The following is a 26,501-nucleotide window of genomic DNA, read 5'->3' on the forward strand; positions in this document are numbered from 1 at the left end:
TTTAGATAAATAATATGAATTATGTCGGGGTCGTTTGTAGCAGCAGCCGCATATACTTTACATGGAGTCCTAATGTTGCCTTTTTCGAAAAACATTTTCTTTCCTTCTTGTCTTCTTTCCTTTTTTAAAGATTTTCCAGAGGGGGTCCGGACCCCGGTCCCCCACCCCCCCTCTGATCCACCCCCGCCCATGGTGACATATCATGCTTTCTGCTTATGCAGGTAACTTGTGTTTGGTTAAATTTCAACAGAGCACGATTGTCTGAACAGTGTACAAACTCATTACTGTTTTTTCAGGCAAGGGTGGAAAAAAAGGTGGTAGACAATGAAAGCAGTAACATTTTTAATAAAAAAAAAGAAACAATGAGACAAACATTTCCAACATCTTTGGACGGTTCAAAAATCCCATGTTAAACATATGATAAAGCCCGAAACGCGTGAAAATGTTCCGAATGTAAATCGAGTGAAGTAGGCGCTTTATGTATAGAGTTAGATTATGCGTCTAGATACTGTACCAGAGGGGTCGGTCAATTGTGGGTTAATGATAAACTTGGCGAGTCTACTTACTTATTACTTGAGGATGAAAAAAAAACGTGTTTTTTAAATGTTGCTCTTAAACAAGGGTGGCGGTTGAACTACTAAAAGTACAACAACAGTTAATTCACAACAAATTGTACTCTTTGTTTTATAATCAGTAGAAGCTAGTCGTATTTATGCTTATGAGACCTGTTTCACCCATAAGTAAAGTATTCACAGGTCCATCATGAAATATTTTCCCCAGCGCGCATATACTTCACCTATTCAATATGATTGCGGCCGGGGGAGGCCTATGTAAAATCAAGTGACCCCTGGGGCGGGGTCAATTTTGAACCCGGGGGGTCATGATTTGAACAAATTTTGTAGAGGTTCACTAGGTAATGCTACATGTCAAATATCTAAGCTCTAGGCCTTCTGGTTTATTTTTAGAAAATATTTGAAGATTTTCCTATGTAAAATCAAGTGACCCCTGGGGCGGGGTCAATTTTGACTCCAGGGGTCATGATTTGAATAAATTTTGTAGAGGTCCACTACACAAAGCTACATGTCAAGTATCTAAGCTCTAGGCCTTCTGGTTTATTTTTAGAAATTTTTTGAAGATTTCCTATGTAAAATCAAGTGACCCCTGGGGCAGGGTCATTTATGACCCCGGGGGTCATAATTTGAACAAATTTTGTAGAGTTCCACTAGGCAATGCTATATATGAAATATCTAAGCTCAAGGCCTTCTGGTTTATTTCTAGAAAATTTTTGAAGTTTTTCTATGTAAAATCAGGTGACCCCTGGGGCGGGGTCAATTTTGACTCAAGGGGTCATGATTGAACAAATTTTGTAGAGGTCCACTAGGCAATGCTACATGTCAAGTATCTAAGCTCTAGGCCTTCTGATTTATTTTTAGAAAATTTTTGAAGATTTTCCTATGTAAAATCAAGTGACCCCTGGGGAGGAGTCAATTTTGACCCCAGGGTCATGATTTGAACAACTTTAGTAGAGGTCCACTAGGCAATGCTACATGTCAAATATCTAAGCTCTAGGGCTTCTGGTTTTTGAGAAGAAGATTTTTTAAGATTTTCCTATGTAAAATCAAGTAACCCCTGGGGCGGGGTCAATTTTGACCCAGGGTCATGATTTGAACAAATTTGGTAGAGGTCCACTAGGCAATGCTTCACACCAAATATCTAAGCTCTATGGCTTCTGGTTTTTGAGAAGAAGATTTTTAAAGTTTTTCCTTTCGGTTGCCATGGCAACCAGAGTTCTGCATGGAATTCAATTCTTTGAACAATTTTTAAAGAAGACCATCCAAGGAACATTTCTGTGAAGTTTCATCAAAATTGGCCTGTTGTTTAGGAGGAGATGTTGTTTAAAGGAAAGTGTGAACGGACGACAGACGGACGTACAACGGACGGACGGACGGACGGACGGCGGACGGTGAGCGATCACAATACCTCATCCTGAGCACTTTGTGCTCAGGTGAGCTAATAAAACAAGAGATACTGAAGAGGACTGAATAGGTAGTAAGTCTCTTAAGTCTATGGTAGTGAGTTTGACCACTGCCACTGTGATGACAGTGATGACATTGATGTTCTTACACTGAACACTTCATAGACCGCTGCCTCTTCTCTTTTTCTCTATGACATAGATTCCAACTGGAAGGAGTCTTGATCTATATCAAATCTTCAACAGAATGATAAACAAGAGATTGTTTTCACAAAATAACGTAATATAATAATAATTATGTTTCCCATCAATTAATATACAGACAATATAAAATGCCACAAATTAAGGGCCATAACTCCAGTGACAATCACTGAATGATAACATTCCAAATGATATACACAACTAGGCTTAGCACTGATCACTCCTCACAAGTTGGAATGTCATGCTGAGGTAGGCATCATACAATTTGACAAATCAATGGTCATAAATCTGCTGAAAACATAAAACAAGAACATACTGATGAACAAATATGTTTCACATTGATCACTTCTGAGGTTTGGTGAAATCAGCAAGTAGTGTAAAGTCTGTAAAATACCACAAATCAAGGACCATAACTCTGCTGAAAATCACTAAACTGGAACATACAGATGATATGTACAACTAGGCTTGGAACTGATAACTTCTTTAGAATTTGGTGGAAACCTGTACAACTAGGCTCGGAACTGATAACTTCTTTAGAATTTGGTGGAAACCTGTACAACTAGGCTCTGAACTGATAACTTCTTTAGAATTTGGTGGAAACCTGTACAACTAGGCTCGGAACTGATAACTTCTTTAGAATTTGGCAGACACCTGTACAACTAGGCTCGGAACTGATAACTTCTTCAGAATTTGGCGGAAACCTGTACAACTAGGCTCGGAACTGATAACTTCTTTAGAATTTGGCGGACACCTGTACAACTAGGCTCAGAACTGATAACTTCTTTAGAATTTGGCAGAAACCTGTACAACTAAGCTCGGAACTGATAACTTCTTTAGAATTTCGTGGAAACCTGACCAATGGTGAAAGAGATCAAAGCATCATAAAATTTGACAAATAAAGGACCATAACTCCACTGATATCATGAGCTTGAATATGTCCATGATATTCACAACTAAGTCTGGCAATGACCACTTTTTTGAGTTTGGTGTAATTCCTTCTGCTGGTTTTGGGGTAGCTGCACAGACAAGGTAAAATACTACAACTTAAGGCCCATAACTCTACTGAAAATCATTGAAAAGAAACATGCTGAAAATTATGCATAACCAGGCTTGGTACTGATCACTCCTGTAAGGTTTGGTGGAAACCTGCCCAATAATACAAGAGATGAAAGACATAAATACTTGTATTCAGCAGGTAAAATGCAGAACTAGTTCAAGAAGACAGAGACAGAACGTCAACTTCTTGATTGTCATGCAAAAGATGTCTGCTTTCCATTTTCATTAAAACCTTTAATAGACAATGTTGTCTGCTGATGACAGTGTGATTTCCTTTCAGATATCTGTTGGAGAATGTTAATAACTTTCTCTTGATAAAACAAAAATTTTGCCAGAATATAGAGACAGACCAGGGAATATTTTGTTTTCATTATGATTTTAGCATGGGTACTAAACTGTGCCTGCGGTACCAATTCTGTGATGATAAGGAATGAAGGCACTTCACTTCTGGTACTAAACAAGCAGGATCAGTGAGCGATTTTTTTAATTTTTGCCATTTTGTTACTGCTTGGAGCTTTTAAAAAAAAAAAAAAATCGGGGAATGTAGCGGGGTGTAGTTGTATCTTACCTATATATCCATGCTAAATTTAGTGGCTTATGATCAATTTCCTAAAAATGCAAGGAAAAATAGGTTGGAAATGAAACATGAAATTTTTCAAATCAGCAACTGTTTGGACTCATTTCTTCCCACTGACCTAAAATGTATCGTTAAGTACCCGTGCTTAGCAGATATACTTAATTTCAAACATTGCTACCGATGTAAATGCTGCATTATTTGAGTCATGATTTTAGGGCTAAAGGTCTCCTGTCTTCATCTCAGACCATGCTTTATAAGCCCTGCAGTACCACCGTTACAATGAATAAGATCACTCAAAATTGATTTAAAGTTCTTCAAAAAAGGCCCAAATGGGCTTCAATCGCTCACCTGAGGAAGACCTCGAACATTTGACCTTGCTTCTGACCAAGTTTGGTGAACATCCTTTACGTAGTTCACAAAAAGTTATTCTATTTCTTGCTGTGATGACCCAAAAATGCGTAACCATTAGAACTAATGTAGTGGATAAAGTCCAAACACACAGTCAATTTACAATTTACTAATATTCCAACATTTCAGCTACATGCCTTCTTTAGAAGCAAAACTTTATGATCATATCATGCATCTGAACTACAAACAATGATTCCGCTAAATGAGATATATTATTTCTTATACAATGGATGTAATGTCATAAAACATTACATTAACCATTAGAACAAAATTCAGACTTTGGTAACGATCAAGCGTTTCGAGATAAGAAGTTGCTTAAAGATTTTTTCTATCTTTAGCTCTGACAGCCATTTAAACAAAACTAAGAGGGCTGTGCCAAGGATAATACAGACTGAATTTGGTGATGAACCATCCCATCAAGCCGATCATGAAAAAGCCTTTCTATTTTTAGCTCTAGGGGCCCATATTCTATTTTTAGCTCTAGGGGCCCATAAAAGGGTGAAGCATCTCAATTTGCAAACAAGAGGCCCAAATGGGCCTAAGTCATTTACCTGAAGAAAACATTAACCATCTGAATTTGCTTCTAACTAGGTGAAAATCCTTTCAGCTGTTCATTAAAACAAAAGTTATTAAAAGGCATAACCATCGGAAGAAATCATTCAAAGGTATTTCTATTTTAACTGTAGTGGCCTCTCAAAGGACCCATTTAGTGTCCCCTTTTGAAATTTGGCATAAGACCTTAAAATTATGTTACAGACCATGTTTGATGGAGTTCCATCTAGTGGTAGTGGTAGTGGTAGAAGAAGTTGTTAAAAGGTATTTCTAATTTTTGCTCTAGTGGCCCCTAAAACAGGTCAAATATCCCCATTTGAACAAACTAGGGAAAGGACTTTATAATGATGCTACAGACCAAGTCTGATGAAGATCCATCAAGCAGTTCATGAGAAGAAGTCATTTACAGGTGTTTCTATTCTTTAATTCTAGAGGCCCCTAAAAGGGACCAACTGACCCCATTTATGATACAGGAGCTGTCTAATGACAGCGGGCTTGACTATTTGAAGCCATTTCACCTAATAATAACTCATACAGAAAAGTATTTGCAACATTTTGTAAGTTGAAAAAGGGGCATAATTTTGCCAAAATGTAAGCCAGAGTTATGAAACTTGCATAGTGAGGTCATCCTATGATGTTAAGCATTTGGCCTGGTAGTTTTTGAGAAATCCACTTACATGCAAAACTTTAATATAAACTTTTGTGATAAGGACACCAATGCCAATGAAAGTGTGATAACAAAAGCTCTGCTATATGAAAAAAGATCAAATAGTCAAGCTAAAAAACAGAGAGGACCTTATAATGATTGTATAGCCCAAGTCTAATGCAGATCCATCATCCAATTCAGGAGAAGTTGTTTCTAGGTATTTCTGTTTTTAGCTACAGTTGCCACTGAAAGGGGCGAAGTGCACCTTTTCTCATTTTAAATGTGAGAGGGCCTTATAATGATGCTACAGTCTAAGTTTCATGTAGTTCCATCAAGCGGTTCATGGGAAGCTGTTTAAATGTATTTCTATTTTAAGCTTTAGCTGCCCCTAAAATAGGCGATGTGCCTCTATTTGAACAAAATTGGGAGAGTACCTTATAATGTAGACTGGCATCAGTTGTTAGCGTCCTTTAAAATATAAATATTGTTGCTATCAAATCTTCTTATCTCTGACTCTTAAGATGAGCCTAGAGAGAAAAGGGTTTTCTCAGAAATTATCAGTGTCATTATGAAGAAAGAAATAAAGTTTTATTACAGATAACTTGATCTCAACAGACTTTGTAAGTCTACTTATAATGATGATACAGACCAAGTCTGTTGAAGATCCATGAAGCAGTTAACAAGAAGTTGTTTAAAGGTGTTTCTTTTTTTAGCTGTAGTGGCTGCTGAAATTTACCAAGTGCCCACATTTGAACAAAAGTCTGATGAAGATCCATTAAGTGGCTACTGAGGAAAGTCATTGAATTTTTTTACTTTTCGCTCTGGTGGCACCTTAACCCTTTACTCCATATAGATACAATTAAAGACCTGCTCCAGTCCTATTTTTTTTAACCTTAAATTGTCACTGAAAAAGCATGAAAATCCTGTTTGCAAACAGTGACGCCTGTCAAAATAGAGTCTATTTTATATAAAATACCTGTGGTTTTGCATGCTTAAGTGTGGCACGTGGCCGTTAACTGCTACCTATTTTAATCATGGGTTGCATACTCACAATAGAATTTGAATAGCCACGGAACAGGGCTTTAAATAGTATTGATTATTGATAACCAATAATTATATTACACTCAATAGCATTTTCTGTACACTATTTCCATACAGGTATTTGGAGAAAAATGCAAAATTTATACCCATGTTTAGCCTGGCTCCCTGTCTGCATGGTTATTTTTCATATAAATACTGGAAACATTTTATAAGAAAATTTTAAGACTCCAAAATAACACAATTTTATCTGATGGCTGAACCAACGGTGGGGAAACCAAAAATGCAACGTCATCAAAACCAACGCAAATGAGCTGACCACATACAAATTTACGCCGATTCAGGTAAGAAAGGTCTTGTAACTTTTTTATTACTGCAGCTTTCAACTCGAGATAAAGAGCACTGTACCCGGACTGGAGTATACTATTCTGCAGTAGTGTTCCATATTGTACGTATACCTTGTTTTTTCCCCCCCAAAACACAAACAGTTGGCAAAGAGGGCATGAGCTGTACCACAATTTTGTCTAAGAAAGTGAGTTTCGACAGTATTTTCGTGAAGTGAGGACAGATTTGAAGCTCATTTAATACCAGTGACTTGCATAATACTTAATTGTTTTATTTTGCTGTTTTCACAATCTGACTAAAGTACATATCCTATTACGCTACGCATAGGATCTGACAACGAGCTATTGACAGCCTCGTTCTGATGACCCTTCCACTAGCCAATCAAAAGCTAACTTACAATATTCTGCAAGCTTTAAAAAGCCTTGGTTTTTGATATCTACAACTTTTATGTCGAAAGATGTCAGATAGCCGGTTAGCTCAGTCGGTAGGGCACTTGCTCTGTAAGTGAGAGGTCCCGGGTTCGAGCCCTGGATTGACTGCAAATTTTTCTTTCTCTTTGACATTCGAACAAGTTGTCTGATTGGTTCAAATAAAAATAGATTTGCGAAAATAAAAATAGCAATATTGGAAATCAAAAATATACAGAAGACGAATGTGAATGGGTCGTTCTCAGATCTTCGTTTAGAAGATCAAGTACTTTAGTCAGATTGCTGTTTTCAAGGATATTCAATGATATTTTATTCCAAACAAAGAACATTTTTAAAATGAGAACATCCACACTGACAACTTTGTTGGAGAACATCCACACTCTTTAGTCACCATTATTGCAGTTATGCTTCCTAAAAGATATCTCTTAGGCAGTCACTATGTTGTTCAACAACAAATGTCGTCTGTCATACAATCAGCAGTGAAAAACTTTTACCGCGAGGCTGTAGACCAGTTAAAATAGATCTGCCAAATCACATAGCAATGGCTGAGCACATGTCAGGCTAACATTAGTCAATGTGTATGGTGTAACCTAAGGACATACGGAGCTCAGATTGACAGCTTTCTTAGGAAAGACAGTATGTTAGGATAATAAGATAAATTCGAACAAGAGGGCCATGATGGCCCTATATCGCTCACCTGTTATCATTGCACTTAAGGACAAGTCTTCAAGGTCAAAAGATCATAATAAAGATCAATCAAAGGAATTATGAGAAAATATAGTTAAAATTTTTCTTAAAGTAACTTTAAATAAAATTATTCTCAATTCAGGCCTGTAGTTTCATACAAGAAGATTTAATTTTAAAGTTTTCTATATGGCCATATAGGGATAATGAGTGTCTCTTGTGGGCTGCCATGTTTTTCGAAGAATCAAAATTATCTCAAGGAATATGGTAGAGGGTCATCCAAGGCACATTTGCGTAAAATTATTTTGAAAACGGACTAGTAGCTTTTGAGAAGAAGATTTTCAAAGTTTTCTATATAGCCATAAAGGGAAAACAAGCCCCCCACCTCCCCCTATCAGGGGCCATATCTACAGAACCCATAATGGGATCTGGCCGGTTCAAGAAAGGAACCAATATCTTGTGGTGATACAAGTTGTGTGCAAGTCTGGTTAAAATCAAATCATAAATGAAGCTGCTATTGTGCAGACAAGGTCAAAATAGCTAATTTTGGCCCTTTCAGGTGCCATAACTCTGGAACCCATTAAGGGATCTGGCCAGTTCAAGAAAGGAACCGAGATCTTATGGTAACACAAGATTTGTGCAAGTTTGGTTAAAATCAAATCATAAATGAAGCTGCTATTGTGCAGACAAGGTCAAAATAGCTAATTCTTGCCCTTTCAGGGGCCATAACTCTGGAACCCATAAAGGAATCTATCCGGTTCAAGAAAGGAACCAAAATCTTATGGTGATACAAGTTGTGTGCAAGTTTGGTAAAAATCAAATCATAAATAAAGCTGCTATTGTGCAGACAAGGTCAAAATAGCTAATTTTGGCCCTTTCAGGGGCCATAACTCTGGAACCTATAATGGGATCTGGCCGGTCGAAGAAAGGAACCGAGATCTTATGGGGATACAAGTTGTGTGCAAGTTTGGTTAAAATAAAATCATAAATGAAACCACTACCGTGCAGACAAGAAATTGTTAACACACGCACGGACGCACAGACGACGGACGAAGGGTGATCACAAAAGCTCACCTTGTCAGTATGTGACAGGTGAGCTAATAAAAGTCCTGCACAAAAAGTTTAAAAGCAAATAGTGGATTGATATAGTTATTATACTGTTATTTTGTTTATAACTATATCCATCGTGCATAAACTACGGTTAGTTAGTTCATTACTTTAACTAAATATTATAACTGTAAGTGTAAGATATTTTAAACCTTATTTCAGAAAATGGAAGTCTCTTTCGAATATCAAAAACAATCTAACCTGATCCATACAAAAGGCATTATCACTTAAGGGGATTCAGCACATTTTATACACTGGAAGTAAGACATACAATGTATTATCATTACATAGGCTAAAGCCCAGATTCGAATTCATTTCTTGAATGGCAACCCCCATGAGTAAAGTTCTGAAAATGACAACAATATTATATTTCTAAAGATAAAACATGTTATTACTTGACTGTATTCTATTGTTTCTCTGATTGGCTGAAAATGGTTCGAAAAGTAATGAGTACATATCATATCAACTTATCTTGGGTTATAAATAGTACGAAAATAAAAATAGATTGAAGTAGGTGCTTGGAAAACCAATATCAACCTGATTTGGTCTAAATTTATTCCTTATTTCTTTATTAAAGATACAATCGTAATAACAAGACTGACTAAACATTTATTCATGTAATAAAACAATTATTGACTTTTTCATAGGTTGATATCAGGATTTATGAACCCTCAAAAAGTTATATTCACCTTGCCTTCGGCAATATGTATTCTTAATGTATTGAGGACCCACTCTGCCTAACAGTACCCTATATGTTCATGCACATTTGGACAATATGTTTCTTCATGTATTGAGGACCAACTCTGCCTAACAGTACCCTATATGTTCATGCACATTTTGACAATATGTATTCTTCATGTATTGAGGACCCACTCTGCCTAACAGTACCCTATATGTTCATGCACATTTGGACAATATGTATTCTTCATGTATTGAGGACCAACTCTGCCTAACAGTACCCTATATGTTCATGCACATTTGGACAATATGTATTCTTCATGTATTGAGGACCCACTCTGCCTAAGAGTACCCTATATGTTCATGCACATTTGGACAATATGTATTCTTCATGTATTGAGGACCCACTCTGACTAAGAGTACCCTATATGTTCATGTACATTTGGACAATATGTATTCTTCATGTATTGAGGACCCACTCTGGTGAAGAGTACCCTTAATGTTCATGTACATTTGGACAATTTGCATTCTCCATCTACTGAGGATGCACTCTGACTAACAATACCCTAAGTTTACATGCTTATTTGGACAATGTTATCTATATTCTCCATAAACTGAGGGCTCACTCTGACTAACAGTACTGAATGTGTCAAGAGCATTTATACAATATCACCTGTATTCTCCACTTACTGAGGGCTCACTCTGACTAACAGTACTCAATGTGTCAAGTGCATTTATACAATATCACCTGTATTCTCCACTTACTGAGGGCTCACTCTGACTAACTGTACTCTATGTGTCAAGTGCATTTACACAATATCACCTGTATTCTCCACTTACTGAGGGCTCACTCTGATTAACAAACCCTATGTGTCAAGTGCATTAACACAATATCACCTGTATTCTCCACATACTGAGGACTCACTCTGACTAATTGGACTCTGTGTCAAGTGCATTAACACAATATCACCTGTATTCTCACTTACTGAGGGCTCACTCTGACTAACAGTACTCTATGTGTCAAGTACATTAACACAATATCACCTGTATTCTCCACATACTGAGGGCTCACTCTGACTTACAAACCCTATGTGTCAAGTGCATTTACACAATATCACCTGTATTCTCCACATTCTGAGGGCTCACTCTGACTAACAAACCCTATGTGTCAAGTGCATTAACACAATATCACCTGTATTCTCCACATTCTGAGAGCTCACTCTGACTAACAAACCCTATGTGTCAAGTGCATTTACACAATATCACCTGTATTCTCCACATACTGAGGACTCACTCTGACTAACTGGACTCTGTGTCAAGTGCATTAACACAATATCACCTGTATTCTCCACATACTGAGGGTTCACTCTGACTAACAGTACTCTATGTCTCAAGAGCACTTACACAATATCACCTGTATTCTCCACATACTGAGGACTCACTCTGACTAATTGGACTCAGTGTCAAGTGCATTTACACAATATCACCTGTATTCTCCACATACTGAGGGCTCACTCTGACTAACAAACCCTATGTGTCAAGAGCACTTACACAATATCACCTGTATTCTCCACATACTGAGGACTCACTCTGACTAATTGGACTCAGTGTCAAGTGCATTTACACAATATCACCTGTATTCTCCACTTACTGAGGGCTCACTCTGACTTACAGTATGCTGTGTCAAGCGCATTAACACAATATTATCTGTATTCTCCACTTACTGAGGGCTCACTCTGACTAACAAACCCTATGTGTCAAGTGCATTAACACAATATCACCTGTATTCTCCACATTCTGACAGCTCACTCTGACTAACAGTACCCTATGTGTCAAGTGCATTTACACAATATCACCTGTATTCTCCACATACTGAGGGCTCACTCTGACTAACAGTACCCTATGTGACAAGTGCATTTACACAATATCACCTGTATTCTCCACATTCTGAGAGCTCACTCTGACTAACAGTACCCTATTTGTCAAGTGCATTTACACAATATCACCTGTATTCTCCACATACTGAGGGCTCACTCTGACTAACAAACCCTATGTGTCAAGTGCATTTACACAATATCACCTGTATTCTCCACATACTGAGGACTCACTCTGACTAATTGGACTCTGTGTCAAGTGCATTTACACAATATCACCTGTATTCTCCACTTACTGAGGGCTCACTCTGACTAATTGGACTCTGTGTCAATTGCATTTACACAATATCACCTGTATTCTCCACATACTGAGGACTCACTCTGACTACCATAATGTATCAAGTGCATTTACACAATATCACCTGTATTCTCCACATACTGAGGACTCACTCTGACTACCATAATGTATCAAGTGCATTTACACAATATCACCTGTATTCTCCACATACTGAGGACTCACTCCGACTACTTGTACTCTGTGTCAAGTGCATTTATACAATATCACTTGTATTCTCCACATACGGAGGGCTCACTCTGACTAATTGTACTCTATGTGTCAAATGCATTTACACAATATCACCTGTATTCTCCACTTACTGAAGGCTCACTCTAATTGTACCCTATATGTCAAGTGCATTTACACAATATCACCTGTATTCTCCACTTACTGAGGGCTCACTTTGACTAACAGTACTCTATGTGTCAAGCCCATTTATACAATTTCACCTGTATTCTCAACTTACTGAGGGCTCACTCTGACTAATTGTACTCTATGTGTCAAGTGCATTTACACAATATCACCTGTTTTCTCCACTTACTGACGGCACACTCTGACTAACAGTACCCTATGTGTCAATCGCATTTATACAATATCACCTGTATTCTCCACTTACTGAGGGCTCACTCTGATTAACAAACCCTATGTGTCATGTGCATTAACACAATATCACCTGTATTCTCCACATACTGTGGGATCACTCTGACTTACAGTACACTATGTATACAGGCACATTTGGCCGATATTATCTGTAATCTTCATCTACTGAAAGCTCACTCTGACTAACAAACCCTATGTGTCAAGCACATTAACACAATATCACCTGTATTCTTCACATACTGATGGCTCACTCTGACTTACAGTACCCTATGTGTCAAGTGCATTAACACAATAATATCTGTATTCTCCACTTACTGAGGGCTCACTTTGACTAACAGTAATCTATGTGTCAAGTACATTAACACAACATTACCTGTATTCTCCACTTACTGGGGGCTCACTCTGACTAACAGTACTCTATGTGTCAAGCACATTAACACAATATCACCTGTATTCTCCACTTACTGAAGGCTCACTCTGACATACAGTACCCTGTGTCAAGTGCATTAACACAATAATATCTGTATTCTCCACTTACTGAGAGCTCACTCTGACTAACAGTACTCTATGTGTCAAGTGCATTAATACAATATCACCTGTATTCTCCACTTACTGAGGGCTCACTCTAACTAACAGTACTCTATGCGTCAAGCGCATTAACACAATATCGCCTGTATTCTCCACTTACTGAAGGCTCACTCTGACATACAGTACCCTATGTGTCAAGCGCATTAACACAATAATATCTGTATTCTCTACTTACTTAGGGCTCACTCTGACTAACAGTACTCTATGTGTCAAGTGCATTTACACAATAACACCTGTATTCTCCACTTACTGAGGGCTCACTCTGACTAACAGTACTCTATGTGTCAAGTGCATTTACACAATATCACCTGTATTCTCCACATACTGAGGGCTCACCCTGACTTACAGTATGCTATGTGTCAAGTGCATTTACACAATATCAGCTGTATTCTCCACATACTGAAGGCTCACTCTGACATACAGTACCTTATGTGTCAAGTGCATTAACACAATAATATCTGTATTCTCTACTTACTTAGGGCTCACTCTGACTAACAGTACTCTATGTGTCAAGTGCATTTACACAATAACACCTGTATTCTCCACTTACTGAGGGCTCACTCTGACTAACTGTACTCTTTGTGTCAAGTGCATTTACACAATATCACCTGTATTCTCCACATACTGAGGGCTCACTCTGACTAACTGTACTCTAAGTGTCAAGTGGATTAACACACTATTAACTGTATTCTCCACTTACTGAGGACTCACTCTGACTAACAGTACCCTATGTGTCAAGTGCATTAACACAATATTATCTGTATTGTCCATTTACTGAGGGCTCACTCTCACTAACAGTACCCTATGTGTCAAGTGCATTAACACAATATTATCTGTATTGTCCACTTACTGAGGGCTCACTCTGACTAACAGTACCTTATGTGTCAAATGCATTAACACAATATTATCTGTATTCTCCACTTACTGAGGGCTCACTCTGACTAACAGTACCCTATATGTCAAGTGCATTAATACAATATTATCTGTATTCTCCACTTACTGAGGGCTCACTCTAACAGTACCCTATGTGTCAAGTGCATTAACACAATATTATCTGTATTATCCACTTACTGAGGGCTCACTCTAACAGTACCCTATGTGTCAAGTGCATTTACACAATATTATCTATATTTTCCACTTACTGAGGGCTCACTCTGACTAACAGTACCCTATGTGTCAAATGCATTAACACAATATTACCTGTATTCTCCACTTACTGAGGGCTCACTCTGACTTACAGTACCCTATGTGTCAAGTGCAATAACACAATATCACCTGTATTCTCCACTTACTGGGGGATCACTCTGACTTACAGTACCCCATGTGTCAAGTGCATTAACACAATATCACCTGTATTCTCCACATACTGAGGGCTCACTCTGACTTACAGTACCCCATGTGTCAAGTGCATTAACACAATATCACCTGTATTCTCCACTCACTGAGGGCTCACTCTGACTAACAGTACCCCATGTGTCAAGTGTATTAACACAATATTATCTGTAACCTCCACTTACTGAGGGCTCACTCTGACTTAAAGTACCCTATGTGTCAAGTGCATTAACACAATATTATCTGTATTCCCCACTTACTGAGGGCTCACTCTGACTAACAGAACCCTATGTGTCAAGTGCATTTACACAATATCACCTGTGTTCTCCACTTACTGAGGGCTCACTCTGACTTACAGTACCCTATGTGTCAAGTGCATTAACACAATATTATCTGTATTCCCCACTTACTGAAGGCTCACTCTGACTTACAGTACCCTATGTGTCAAGTGCATATACACAATATCACCTGTATTCCCCACTTACTGAGGGCTCACTCTGACTAACAGTACTCTATGTGTCAAGTGCATTAACACAATATCACCTGTATTCTCCACTTACTGAGGGCTCACTCTGACTAACAGTACCCTATGTGTCAAGTGCATTAACACAATATCACCTGTATTCTCCACTTACTGAGGGCTCACTCTGACTAACAGTACCCTAAGTGTCAAGTGCATTAACACAATATCACCTGTATTCTCCACTTACTGAGGGTTCACTCTGACTAACAGTACTCTATGTGTCAAGTGCATAAACACAATATCACCTGTATTCTCCACTTACTGAGGGTTCACTCTGACTAACAGTACTCTAGTCAAGCGCATTAACACAATATCACCTGTATTCTCCACATACTGAGGGCTCACTGTGACTAACAGTACCCTATGTATACAGGCACATTTGGCCAGTACTATCTGTATTCTCCACCTACTGAGGATTACTCTAACAGTACCCTATGTACATGTGCATTTGCACAATATCACTCTGCCTCCCAGTACCCTATGTACATGTGCATTTGCACAATATCACTCTGACTCCCAGTACCCTATGTACATGTGCATTTGCGCAATATCACTCTGACTCCCAGTACCCTATGTACATGTGCATTTGCGCAATATCACTCTGACTCCCAGTACCCTATGTACATGTGCATTTGCGCAATATCACTCTGACTCCCAGTACCCTATGTACATGTGCATTTGCGCATATCACTCTGACTCCCAGTACCCTATGTACATGTGCATTTGCGCAATATCACTCTGACTCCCAGCACCCTATGTACATGTGCATTTGCGCAATATCACTCTGATCCCAGCACCCTATGTACATGTGCATTTGCGCAATATCACTCTGACTCCCAGCACCCTATGTACATGTGCATTTGCGCAATATCACTCTGACTCCCAGCACCCTATGTACATGTGCATTTGCGCAATATCACTCTGACTCCCAGCACCCTATGTACATGTGCATTTGCGCAATATCACTCTGACTCCCAGCACCCTATGTACATGTGCATTTGCGCAATATCACTCTGACTCCCAGCACCCTATGTACATGTGCATTTGCGCAATATCACTCTGACTCCCAGCACCCTATGTACATGTGCATTTGCGCAATATCACTCTGACTCCCAGCACCCTATGTACATGTGCATTTGCGCAATATCACTCTGACTCCAGCACCCTATGTACATGTGCATTTGCGCAATATCACTCTGACTCCCAGCACCCTATGTACATGTGCATTTGCGCAATATCACTCTGACTCCCAGCACCCTATGTACATGTGCATTTGCACAATATCACTCTGACTCCCAGCACCCTATGTACATGTGCATTTGCGCAATATCACTCTGACTCCCAGCACCCTATGTACATGTGCATTTGCACAATATCACTCTGACTCCCAGCACCCTATGTACATGTACATTTGCACAATATCACTCTGACTCCCAGCACCCTATGTACATGTGCATTTGCACAATATCACTCTGACTCCCAGCACCCTATGTACATGTGCATTTGCACAATATCACTCTGAATACCAGTGCCCTGTGTACAGGTACATTCGGACAATATTATCTGTACTCTCTACCTACCGAGGACTTGCTCCAACTAACAGTAGGCTATGTGTACAAGTACATTTGGACAATATTATTTGTACTCTCTACCTACCAAGAACTTGCTCCAACTACCAATACCCTATTTGTACATTTACATTTGGACAATATTATCTGTAATCTTCATAAATGAGGCCACTTATATGGACTAGACCTTCAACATTAACCATATCTCAAAGTAAAGGCATAAATACAGAGTCACATGAGGACTTATGTCACGCTTTTTCTGAGCAAATATACATTGATATAAAAACAGAACAACTTTGATTGGCCTCAGTACTCACCACCTGGTATTTGCGTAAATATGTAACCATAGAAGAAAGATCCAAGGATGATCCCTTTTGTATGCTGGTCCCAGGAAAAGTCAGGCAGAACTGTCTAAAAAAATGGAAAACACCACTGTCATTGCAGTCTTCATAGCATGACTAGTACATTTATACATCACTACTGATAGCAGTATTTTGACATTATGTTCTGAGTCATTATTTAAAGCAAACTAGAGTTGTCACAGGAGTGACGAATTATACCCGCACAATATGGCCTTGTCACAGAACTAAGCCAATGTCAAAGCCAAACTTGCTTGACCTTTGACCTCAAAATCAATACAGGTCATCTGCTGGTCATGATTAACCTCCCTATGAAGTTTCAGCATTCAAGATTTTATTGTCCAGAAAAGGTTTAAATGTTCCAGATCACTCTGACCTTTGACCTTTGGAACTCAAAATCAATACCGGTCATTTGCTGGTCATGACCAACCTCCCTATTAAGTTTCGTGATCCTAGTCCCAAGCGTTCTGAATTTATTGTCCGAAACCATTTAAATGTTATGGGTCACTGTGACCTTGACCTGTGACCTACTGACCTCAATATCATTAGGGGTCATCTGCTGGTCATAACCAACCTCCCTATCAATTTTCATGATCCTAGGCCCAAGCATTCTCAAGTTATCATCCTGAAACCCTTTAATTGTTTCATGTTATTGTGACCTTGACCCCTGACCTACTAACCTCAATGCTGAATCTGATCTGTATTTTATCATGTTACAACTGTGTACAAAAATTTATGATCCTAGGCCTAAGCGTTCTCAAGTTATCATCTGGAAACCATTTAACTGTTCCGAGTCACTGCGACCTTGATCTTTGACCTACAGACCTCAAAGTCGAACTTGACCTGCATTTCATGATGTTACACAAGTGTACCAAAATTTATGATCCTAGGCCCAAGGGTTCTCAAGTTATCATCCGGAAACCGTTTAACTGTTCAGGGTCACTGTGACCTTGATCTTTGACCTACTGACCCCAAATTCGAACTTCATCTGTATTTTCTGATGTTACACCTGTGTAACAAAAATTATTTAAATCGGTCAAGCCTTTCATGAGTTATCATCCGGAAACCATGAAAACCAACGGACCGACCGACCAACTGACCACCAAGCTCACTCCTATATACCCCCCCCCCCCCCCCCCACCCCCCAACATCGTTTTGTGGGGTATAATAATTTTTTAATTATAAGCATTTTCAATTATGGACAAATGAATAGCCAGACAGACAATGCCAAAATAATATCCCTCTGCCTTCTGCAGAAAAACCTGGGATCACACAGTGTGTTCATAATGACTTGAACGACAAAATGAAATAAACATATGCAAATTCTTCAATAATGCAATCACTAGATGCCTACAAGTTTCAATTTTTTACACAACAACTGCAAAGATGTTTACAGGCATTTGTTGCAAAAGATTTTAGTCAGGACAAACATACTGAGGAGAGATGAATCTGTCATACAGAGTATCTGAAAGAGTAAAATGTCATACCAGTGTCTTGTTGCCACCTAGATTCCGTGTATGATTGGATGTCATGGCGACAATAGCAACACTCAGGTTCACTCTCAGTGCATATATGTTACCTGTAGTACAAAGACATTCTGTATTACACTTTTTACATCATTGAATTTGGTGAAACATCCTCAAAACTACACAACTGCATAGTTACAAAGCAAACAAGAGCTGTCACAGGAGATAGCGCGCTTGACTATTTCGATGCTGGATAGTGAAACTGGGCACATCTGAGGAAGCTGGAGCTGTCATTAGAGTGTTTAATGACTCCAATAAGAATGAAGGACAAAAGCTTGAGTCTGTGTCAAAAGTATTAAGTAATAAGAGAGATAAAGTGTATCAAAACATTAAATAAGTATAATTCAAAGCAAAAAGGGGGATAATTTATGAAATATTGGTGCAAGAGTGATTTTTGCACCTCGTGTCATATGATGTGGGTGATGATGTGGAATAACAACTTAAAGTTTGAATCAAATCCATTTAGTAATAACTGAGATATAGTGAAAATGCATCAAAATTAACCTAAAATTCTAAGTAAAAGGGGGCATTATTCACGAAATATTGGTAGTTATGGACCTTGTGTCATATGATGTTGGTGATAAGGTGGAACAACTATTTTAAGTTTGAATCAAATCCATTACTTAATAACTTAGATAGAGTGAAAGTTCATCAAAACTTAAACCTTAAATCCTAAGTAAAAAGGGGGCATAATTCATGAAATATTGATGCAAGAGTTATGGCCCTAGTGTCATATGATGTGAGTGATGATGCTGAATAAATATTTTAAGTTTGTATCAAATGCATTTAGTAATAACTGTGATAAAATGAAAGTGCATCAAAACTTTAACCTGAAATTCTAAGTAAAAGGGGAGCACAATTCATGAAATATTGGTACCAGAGTTATGGACCTTGTGTCATATGATGTGGGTAATAAGGCGGAACAACTATTTTAAGTTTGAATCAAATCAATTCAGTAATAACTGTGATAGAGCGAATGTGCATCAAAACTTTAACCTGAAATTCTAAGTGTAAAGGGGGATAATTCATGAAATATTGGTAGAAGAGTTATAGCTCTTGTGTCATATGATGTGAGTGATGATGTTGAATAACTATTTTAAGTTTGAATCAAATCCATTTAGTAACAAGTGAATGAAGTATTGCCATGCAATACAAAGTCTCCTACTGGTAGGCACCTAATTTTTTCTGCTGCAGTATAACATAATGAACTGATATCTGCCAATGATGTATAAACAATATTGTACTATATATACAATATGTTATAACAAAATACTTGGATTAAAATTTTCATGTATAAAAACCTACAGTTGTTTTCATATGGAATTTTTTGGCCAATTATAAAAAAGTTATCATACAAGTTATTTACAGTATTATAGTTACAACAATAGGGAAATTAGGGAAATTAGTCATGAAAAAAAAAATTCTATTGTAAGTCCACACAAAACTCTTTACCAGGTACAGATAGGTCAAAATACACATAAAAATTCGATGTAACATGCATGTTGTAGTTGTACCACAGAAAAGTGGTCTCGATTTTTCCCTACGGCCAGTAATAACAAGAGCTGTCACAGGAGACAGCGTGCTTGACTATTTTGATGCTGGATAGTGAAACTGGGCACATCTGAGGAAACTAGAGCTGTCACTGGAGTGTTTAATGACTCCAATTGTGGATGAAGATATTGCACAATAGCCTGAGTCTATGTCAAAAATATCAACTTAAAGTAATAAGAGAGGTAAAGATAAAATGTATCAAAACACTATATAAGTATATCCTAAGCAAAAAGGGGCATAATTCATTAAATATTGGTGCAAGAGTTGTGCAGCCTGTGTCATACAGTGTGGGTGATTATGTTGAACAACTTTTTTAAGTTTGAATCAAATCCATTCAGTAATAACAGAGACAGAGTGAAAGTGCATCAAAACTTTTAACCTAAAATTCTATGTAAAAAGGAGGAATAATTAATAAAAAATTGGTGCCAGAGTTATGCACCTTGCATCATATGGTGTGGGTGATGATGTTGAACAACTATTTTAAGTTTGAATCAAATCCATTCAGTAATAACAGAGACAGTGAAAGTGCATCAAAACTTTAACCTAAAATTCTAAGTAAAAAGGGGAAATAATTCATGAAAAATTGGTCCCAGAATTATGCACCTTGCATCATATGATAAGGGTAATGATGTTGAACAACTGTTTAAGTTTGATTTGTTTTGTTTGTTTGTTTTGGGTTTAACGCCGTTTTTCAACAGTATTTCAGCCATGTAACGGCGGGCAGTTAACCTAACCAGTGTTCCTGGATTCTGTACCAGTACAAACCTGTTCTCCGCAAGTAACTGCCAACTTCCCCACATGAATCAGAGGTGGAGGACTAATGATTTCAGACACAATGTCGTTTATCAAATAGTCACGGAGAACATACGCCCCGCCCGAGGATTGAACTCACCACCCCGCGATCCGTAGACCGACGCTCTACCTACTCAGCTAAGCGGGCGGGCTTTGTTTAAGTTTAAGTTTGAATCAGATTCATTCAGTAATAACAGAAATAGAGTGAAAGTGCATAAAACTTTAATCTGAAATTTTAAGTAAAAAGGGGAATAATTCATGAAAAATTGTACCAGAGTTATGCATCTTGTGTCATATGATGTGGGTGATGATGCTGAACAACTTTTTTAAGTTTGAATCAAATCCATTCAGTAATAACAGAGGTAGAGTGAAAGTGCACCAAAACTTTAACCTGAAATTCTAAGTAAAAAGGGGGAATAATTCACGAAAAAATGGTGCCAGAGTTATGCATCTTGTGTCATATGATGTGGGTGATGATGCTGAACAACTATTTTAAGTTTGAATCAAATCCATTCAGTAATAACAGAAATAGAGTGAAAGTGCACCAAAACTTTAACCTGAAATTCTAAGTAAAAAGGGGGAATAATTCATGAAACAAGAGCTGTCCGTAAGACAGCCAAGCTCGACTATTCGAAATATTGTCCCAGAAGCTGGAAAATATTACCCAATAAGGTTAAATATCAAAAGAGTTTTAAGTTCAAAAGGGGACATAATTTGACCAAAATGCATATCAGCTATGGGACTTGCTGCTATCAACTAGTTTTATAACCCCGAAGACACATGTGAAGTTTCAATTCAATATCTGCATTAGTTTTGGAAATAGAAACTTGCATGTAAAACTTTAACCAGAATTTTCTAAGTCCAAAAAGGGGCATAATTTGCTCAAAATACATGCCAGAGTTATGGGACTTGACCCAGTGAGGTTGGTAATTGATCTAGAAAAAGGAAAAATAACTTTCAAATCTATATGCCTTTTAGTAATAGCTGTATATGTACTTGCACGCAAAATTTTAACCAGGATTTTCAAAGTCCAACAAGAGTGCAAGAATGTCACAATATACGCCCGTCACAGCAAATTTCTTTACTCTAGCACCTGTATTTGCAAATGGAATTTTAATTTTGTGGTTGTTTAGTAATAACTAAGTGTTTTGTTTTTCTAAGTCCACAAAAAAACTCCTTACCAGGTAGAGATACCTTAAAATACACCTAAAATTGGAAAGTAACATCTATGTTGTACCACAGAAAAGTGGTCTTGGTTTTTCCCTACGGTCAATTATAAAAAAGTTACAATATAAGTTATTTATAGTAACAACTAAGGGAAGTTAATCTTAAAAAAAAAAAAAAAAAAAAAAAAAAAATAAAAAAAAAAATTGTAAGTCCACACAAAAATCTTTACCAGGTAGAGACTGGTCAAAATACACCTCAAAATTGGATGTAGCATGCATGTTGTACTACAGAAAAGTGGTCTCGATTTTTCCCTACGACTAGTAATGAAAAAGTTACAATATAAGCTATTTATAGTAACAACAAAGGGAAGTAATTCTAAAGAAGGGAACTGCGCATGACACTTCGTCTCATGATGGTGTATAATTGTGTCAAGTTACATCAAAATCCCTCCATGCATGAAGAAGAAATGCTTCGGACAAAGTCTTCTTGTATCTGACCTTTGGCCTCTAAGTGTGACCTTGACCTTAGACCTAGGGACCTGGTTCTTGCGCATGACACTACGTCTTGTGGTGGTGAACATTTGTGCCAAGTTATATCAAAATCCCTCCATGCATGAAGAAGAAATGCTCCGGACAAGGTTTTCATTCTTGTATCCTTTGACCTCTAAGTGTGACCTTGACCTTAGACCTAGAGACCTGGTTCTTGCGCATGACACTCCGCCTCATGGTGGTGAACATTTGTGCCAAGTTATATCAAAATCCCTCTATGCATGAAGAAGAAATGCTCCGGACAAAGTTTTCATTCTTGTATCCTTTGACCTCTAAGTGTGACCTTGACCTTAGACCTAGGGACCTGGTTCTTGCACATGACACTCCTTCTCATGATGATGAACAATTGTGCCAACTTTCATCAAAATCCCTCTATGCATGAAGAAGATATGCTCCGGACAAAGTCATTCTTGAATTTGACCTTTGACCTCCAAGTGTGACCTTGACCTTAGACCTAGGGACCTGGTTCTTGCGCATGACACTCCGTCTCATGATGGTGAACAACTGTGCCAAGTTTCATCAAAATCCCTTCATGCATGTAGAAGATATGCTCCGGACAAGGTCTGTGGACGCCGCCCGCCCGCCCGCCCGCCAACCCGCCCGCCCGCCAGGGGCGTTCCCATAATACGTCCCGTTTTTCAAACGGGCGTATAAAAAGGGGAATAATTTGCTCAAAATACATGTCAGAGTTATGGGACTTGACCCAGAGAGGTTGGTAATTGACCTAGAAAAAGAAAAAATAAGTTTCAAATTTATATGCCTTTCAGTAATAGCTGTATGTACTTGCATGCAAAACTTTAACCAGAATTTTCTAAGTCCAAAAGGGGGCATAATTTGGCCAAAATAAAGGTCAGAGTTATGGGACTTGCTGCTTTCAACAAGTTTTATAACCCGAAGACACATGTGAAGTTTCAATTCAATATCTGCATTAGTTTTGGAGATAGTAACTTGCATGTAAAACTTTAACCAAAATTTTCTAAGTTCAAAAGGGGGCATAATTTGCTCAAAATACATGTCAGAGTTATGGGACTTGACCCAGAGAGGTTGGTAATTGACCTAGAAAAAGAAAAAATAAGTTTCAAAGCTATATGCCTTTAATTGATGGCTGTATGTACTTGCATGCAAAAACTTAACCAAGGTGTGACGCCGACGCCAGGGTGAGTAGAATAGCTAGACTATTCTTTGAATAGTCGAGCTAAAAATGGTGCCAGAGTTATGCACCTTGTGTCATATGATGTGGGTGATGATGTTGAACAACTATTTTAAGTTTGAATCAAATCCATTCAGTAATAACAGAGATAGAGTGAAAGTGCATCAAAACTTTAACCTGAAAATCTAAGTGAAAAGGGGGGATAATTCATGAAATATTGGTGCCAGAGTTATGGCCCTTATGTCAGATGATGTAGATGATGATGAGGAATAAGTATTTCAAGTTTGAATCAAATCCATCAAGTAATTACAGAGATATGTTGAAACAAGAGCTGTCTCCGTAGGATGACACATGCCCCCGATGGCACTTTGAATGAATAGTTATGGCCGATGTTAGAGTTTAGGACCTTTGACCTACGGAGCTGGGTCTTGCGCGCGACACATCGTCTTACTGTGTCACACATTCATGCATAGTTATTTTAAAATCCATGCATGAATGACAAAGATATGAACCGGACATGCCCATCAATGCACTATCATGAAAAATGATCTTTAACGTCTAAGTGTGACCTTGACCTTTGAGCTACGGACCTGGGTCTTGCGTGTGATATGTCGTCTTACTGTGGTACACATTCATGCCAAGTTATTTGAAAATCCATCCATCGATGACAAAGATATGGACCGGACACGCCCATCAATGCACTATCCTTTAACGTCTAAGCGTGACCTTGACCTTTGAGCTACTGACCTGGGTCTTGCGCACTGCACGTCGTCTTACTGTGGTACACATTCATGCCAAGTTATTTGAAAATCCATCCATCGATGACAAAGATATGGACCGGACACGAAAATTGCGGACAGACCGACAGACCGACAGACTGACAGACCGACAGACAGACAGACGGTTCAAAAACTATATGCCTCCCTTCGGGGGCATAAAAAGAGAAAGTGCACCAAAACTTTAACCAAGCTGGGGACAAGGAAAGACGCCGACGCCGGGGCGAGTAGGATAGCTCTCCTTATACTTCGAATAGTCGAGCTAAAAAAGTAACATTATAATCTATTTATAGTAACAACAAAGGGACATAATTCTAAACTCAAGGGTGCCTCATGGTGGTGAACATTTGTGCTAAGTTACATCAAAATCCCTCCAAGCATGAAGAAGAAATGCTCCGGACAAAGTCATAGTTGAATTTGACATTTGGCCTCCAAATATGACCTTGACCTTAGACCTAGGGACCTGGTTCTTGCGCATGACAATCCGTCTCATGGTGGTGAACATTTGTGCCAATTTACATCAAAATCCCTCCATGTATGGTGAAGAAATACTCCAGACAAAGTCATTTTGGTATCTGACCTTTGGCCTCTAAATGTGACCTTAATCTTAGACCTAGGGCCCGGGTTTTGCGCATGACATGTTGTCTCATCCAGGGGAATATTTGTACCAACTGATATCTTAATCCTGTCTTGCATGACAAAGTTATAGACCGGAGAGGAAAAAAATCCTACTAACCTTTGATCTCAAAGTATGACCTAGTCCTTTAAGCTAGGGTTCTGGGTGTTGTGCACAACACATCATCTCATCATGGGGAACATTAATGCAAAGTAATATTGTAATCCCTTGATGGATGACAGAGTTCTGGACCGGAGAGGAAAAAATTCCTATTAACGTTTGACCTCAAACTGTGACCTTGACCTTTGAGCTACGGGTCCGGGTTTTGCACATGCCGTTTGTCGCTATGACATAATAATTGTGACGTCAGAACAGTGATTTGTTGTATAGTGTAACTTCCGAAAACCGAACGACCTCCGGACCAGCCTAAAAGTTAAGTTTTTGAAAGTATCCGGAATTCAGATGTTTGAAAGTTTGTAGGCAAAGTGGACGTGGTGCAAAAGAGTTATGTTTTCTTACATGTAGGATGAAGGAGATTTTTATCCTTTTTAATTTTACAATTTCATATTAATTAATTAATTAGATAATTAATTAATTATTTACAAACATTAAGGATAATAAATACATAAATAACAAGTATAACAAGAGCTGTCTCCATAGGATGACATATGCCCCCGATGGCACTTTGAATGAGTAGTTATGGCCGATGTTAGAGTTTAGGACCTTTGACCTACGGAGCTGGGTCTTACGCGCGTCACGTCGTCTCACTGTGTCACACATTCATGCATAGTTATTTTAAAATCCATGCATGAATGACAAAGATATGGACCGGACACGCCCATCAATGCACATCATGAAAAATGACCGTTAACGTCTAAGTGTGACCTTGACCTTTGAGCTACGGACATGGGTCTTGCGCGCGACACGTCGTCTTACTGTGGTACACATTCATGCCAAGTTATTTGAAAATCCATCCATGGTTGACAAAGATATGGACCGGACACGCCCATCAATGCACTATCCTTTAAAGTCTAAGTGTGACCTTGACCTTTGAGCTACGGACCTGGGTCTTGCGCGTGACACGTCGTCTTACTGTGGTACACATTCATGCCAAGTTATTTGAAAATCCATCCATCGATGACAAAGATATGGACCGGACACGCCCATCAATGCACTATCCTTTAATGTCTAAGTGTGACCTTGACCTTTGAGCTACGGGACCTGGGTCTTGCGCGCAATACGTTGTCTTACTGTGGTACACATTCATGCCAAGTAATTTGAAAATCCATCTATCGATGACAAAGATATGGACCGGACACGCCCATCAATGCACTATCCTTTAATGTCTAAGTGTGACCTTGACCTCTGAGCTACGGGCCTGGGTCTTGCGTGCGACACATCGTCTTACTGTGGTACACATTCATGCCAAGTTATTTGAAAATCCATCCATCGATGACAAAGATATGGACCGGACACGAAAATTGCGGACAGACTGACAGACC

At 38.5% G+C, this 26,501-nt stretch overlaps 1 protein-coding gene across 3 annotated transcripts in view; it reads right to left on the reverse strand.

The window, feature by feature from the left end:
* LOC123559598 (sialin-like) overlaps positions 1–26,501 on the reverse strand; it is a 107,540-nt gene that overhangs the window by 53,787 nt on the left and 27,252 nt on the right. For all 3 annotated transcript variants that reach the window (XM_045351562.2, XM_045351559.2, XM_045351560.2), the window contains 2 exons: positions 18,361–18,452; positions 16,832–16,925 (listed from right to left, as the gene is read on the reverse strand). In XM_045351562.2, the coding sequence (XP_045207497.2) occupies positions 16,832–16,925; positions 18,361–18,452 (186 nt within the window). The remainder of the gene's footprint in view (positions 1–16,831; positions 16,926–18,360; positions 18,453–26,501) is intronic.

This window comes from Mercenaria mercenaria, chromosome 10 (assembly GCF_021730395.1).
Source record: "Mercenaria mercenaria strain notata chromosome 10, MADL_Memer_1, whole genome shotgun sequence".
Taxonomy (NCBI): Eukaryota; Metazoa; Mollusca; class Bivalvia; order Venerida; family Veneridae; genus Mercenaria; species Mercenaria mercenaria.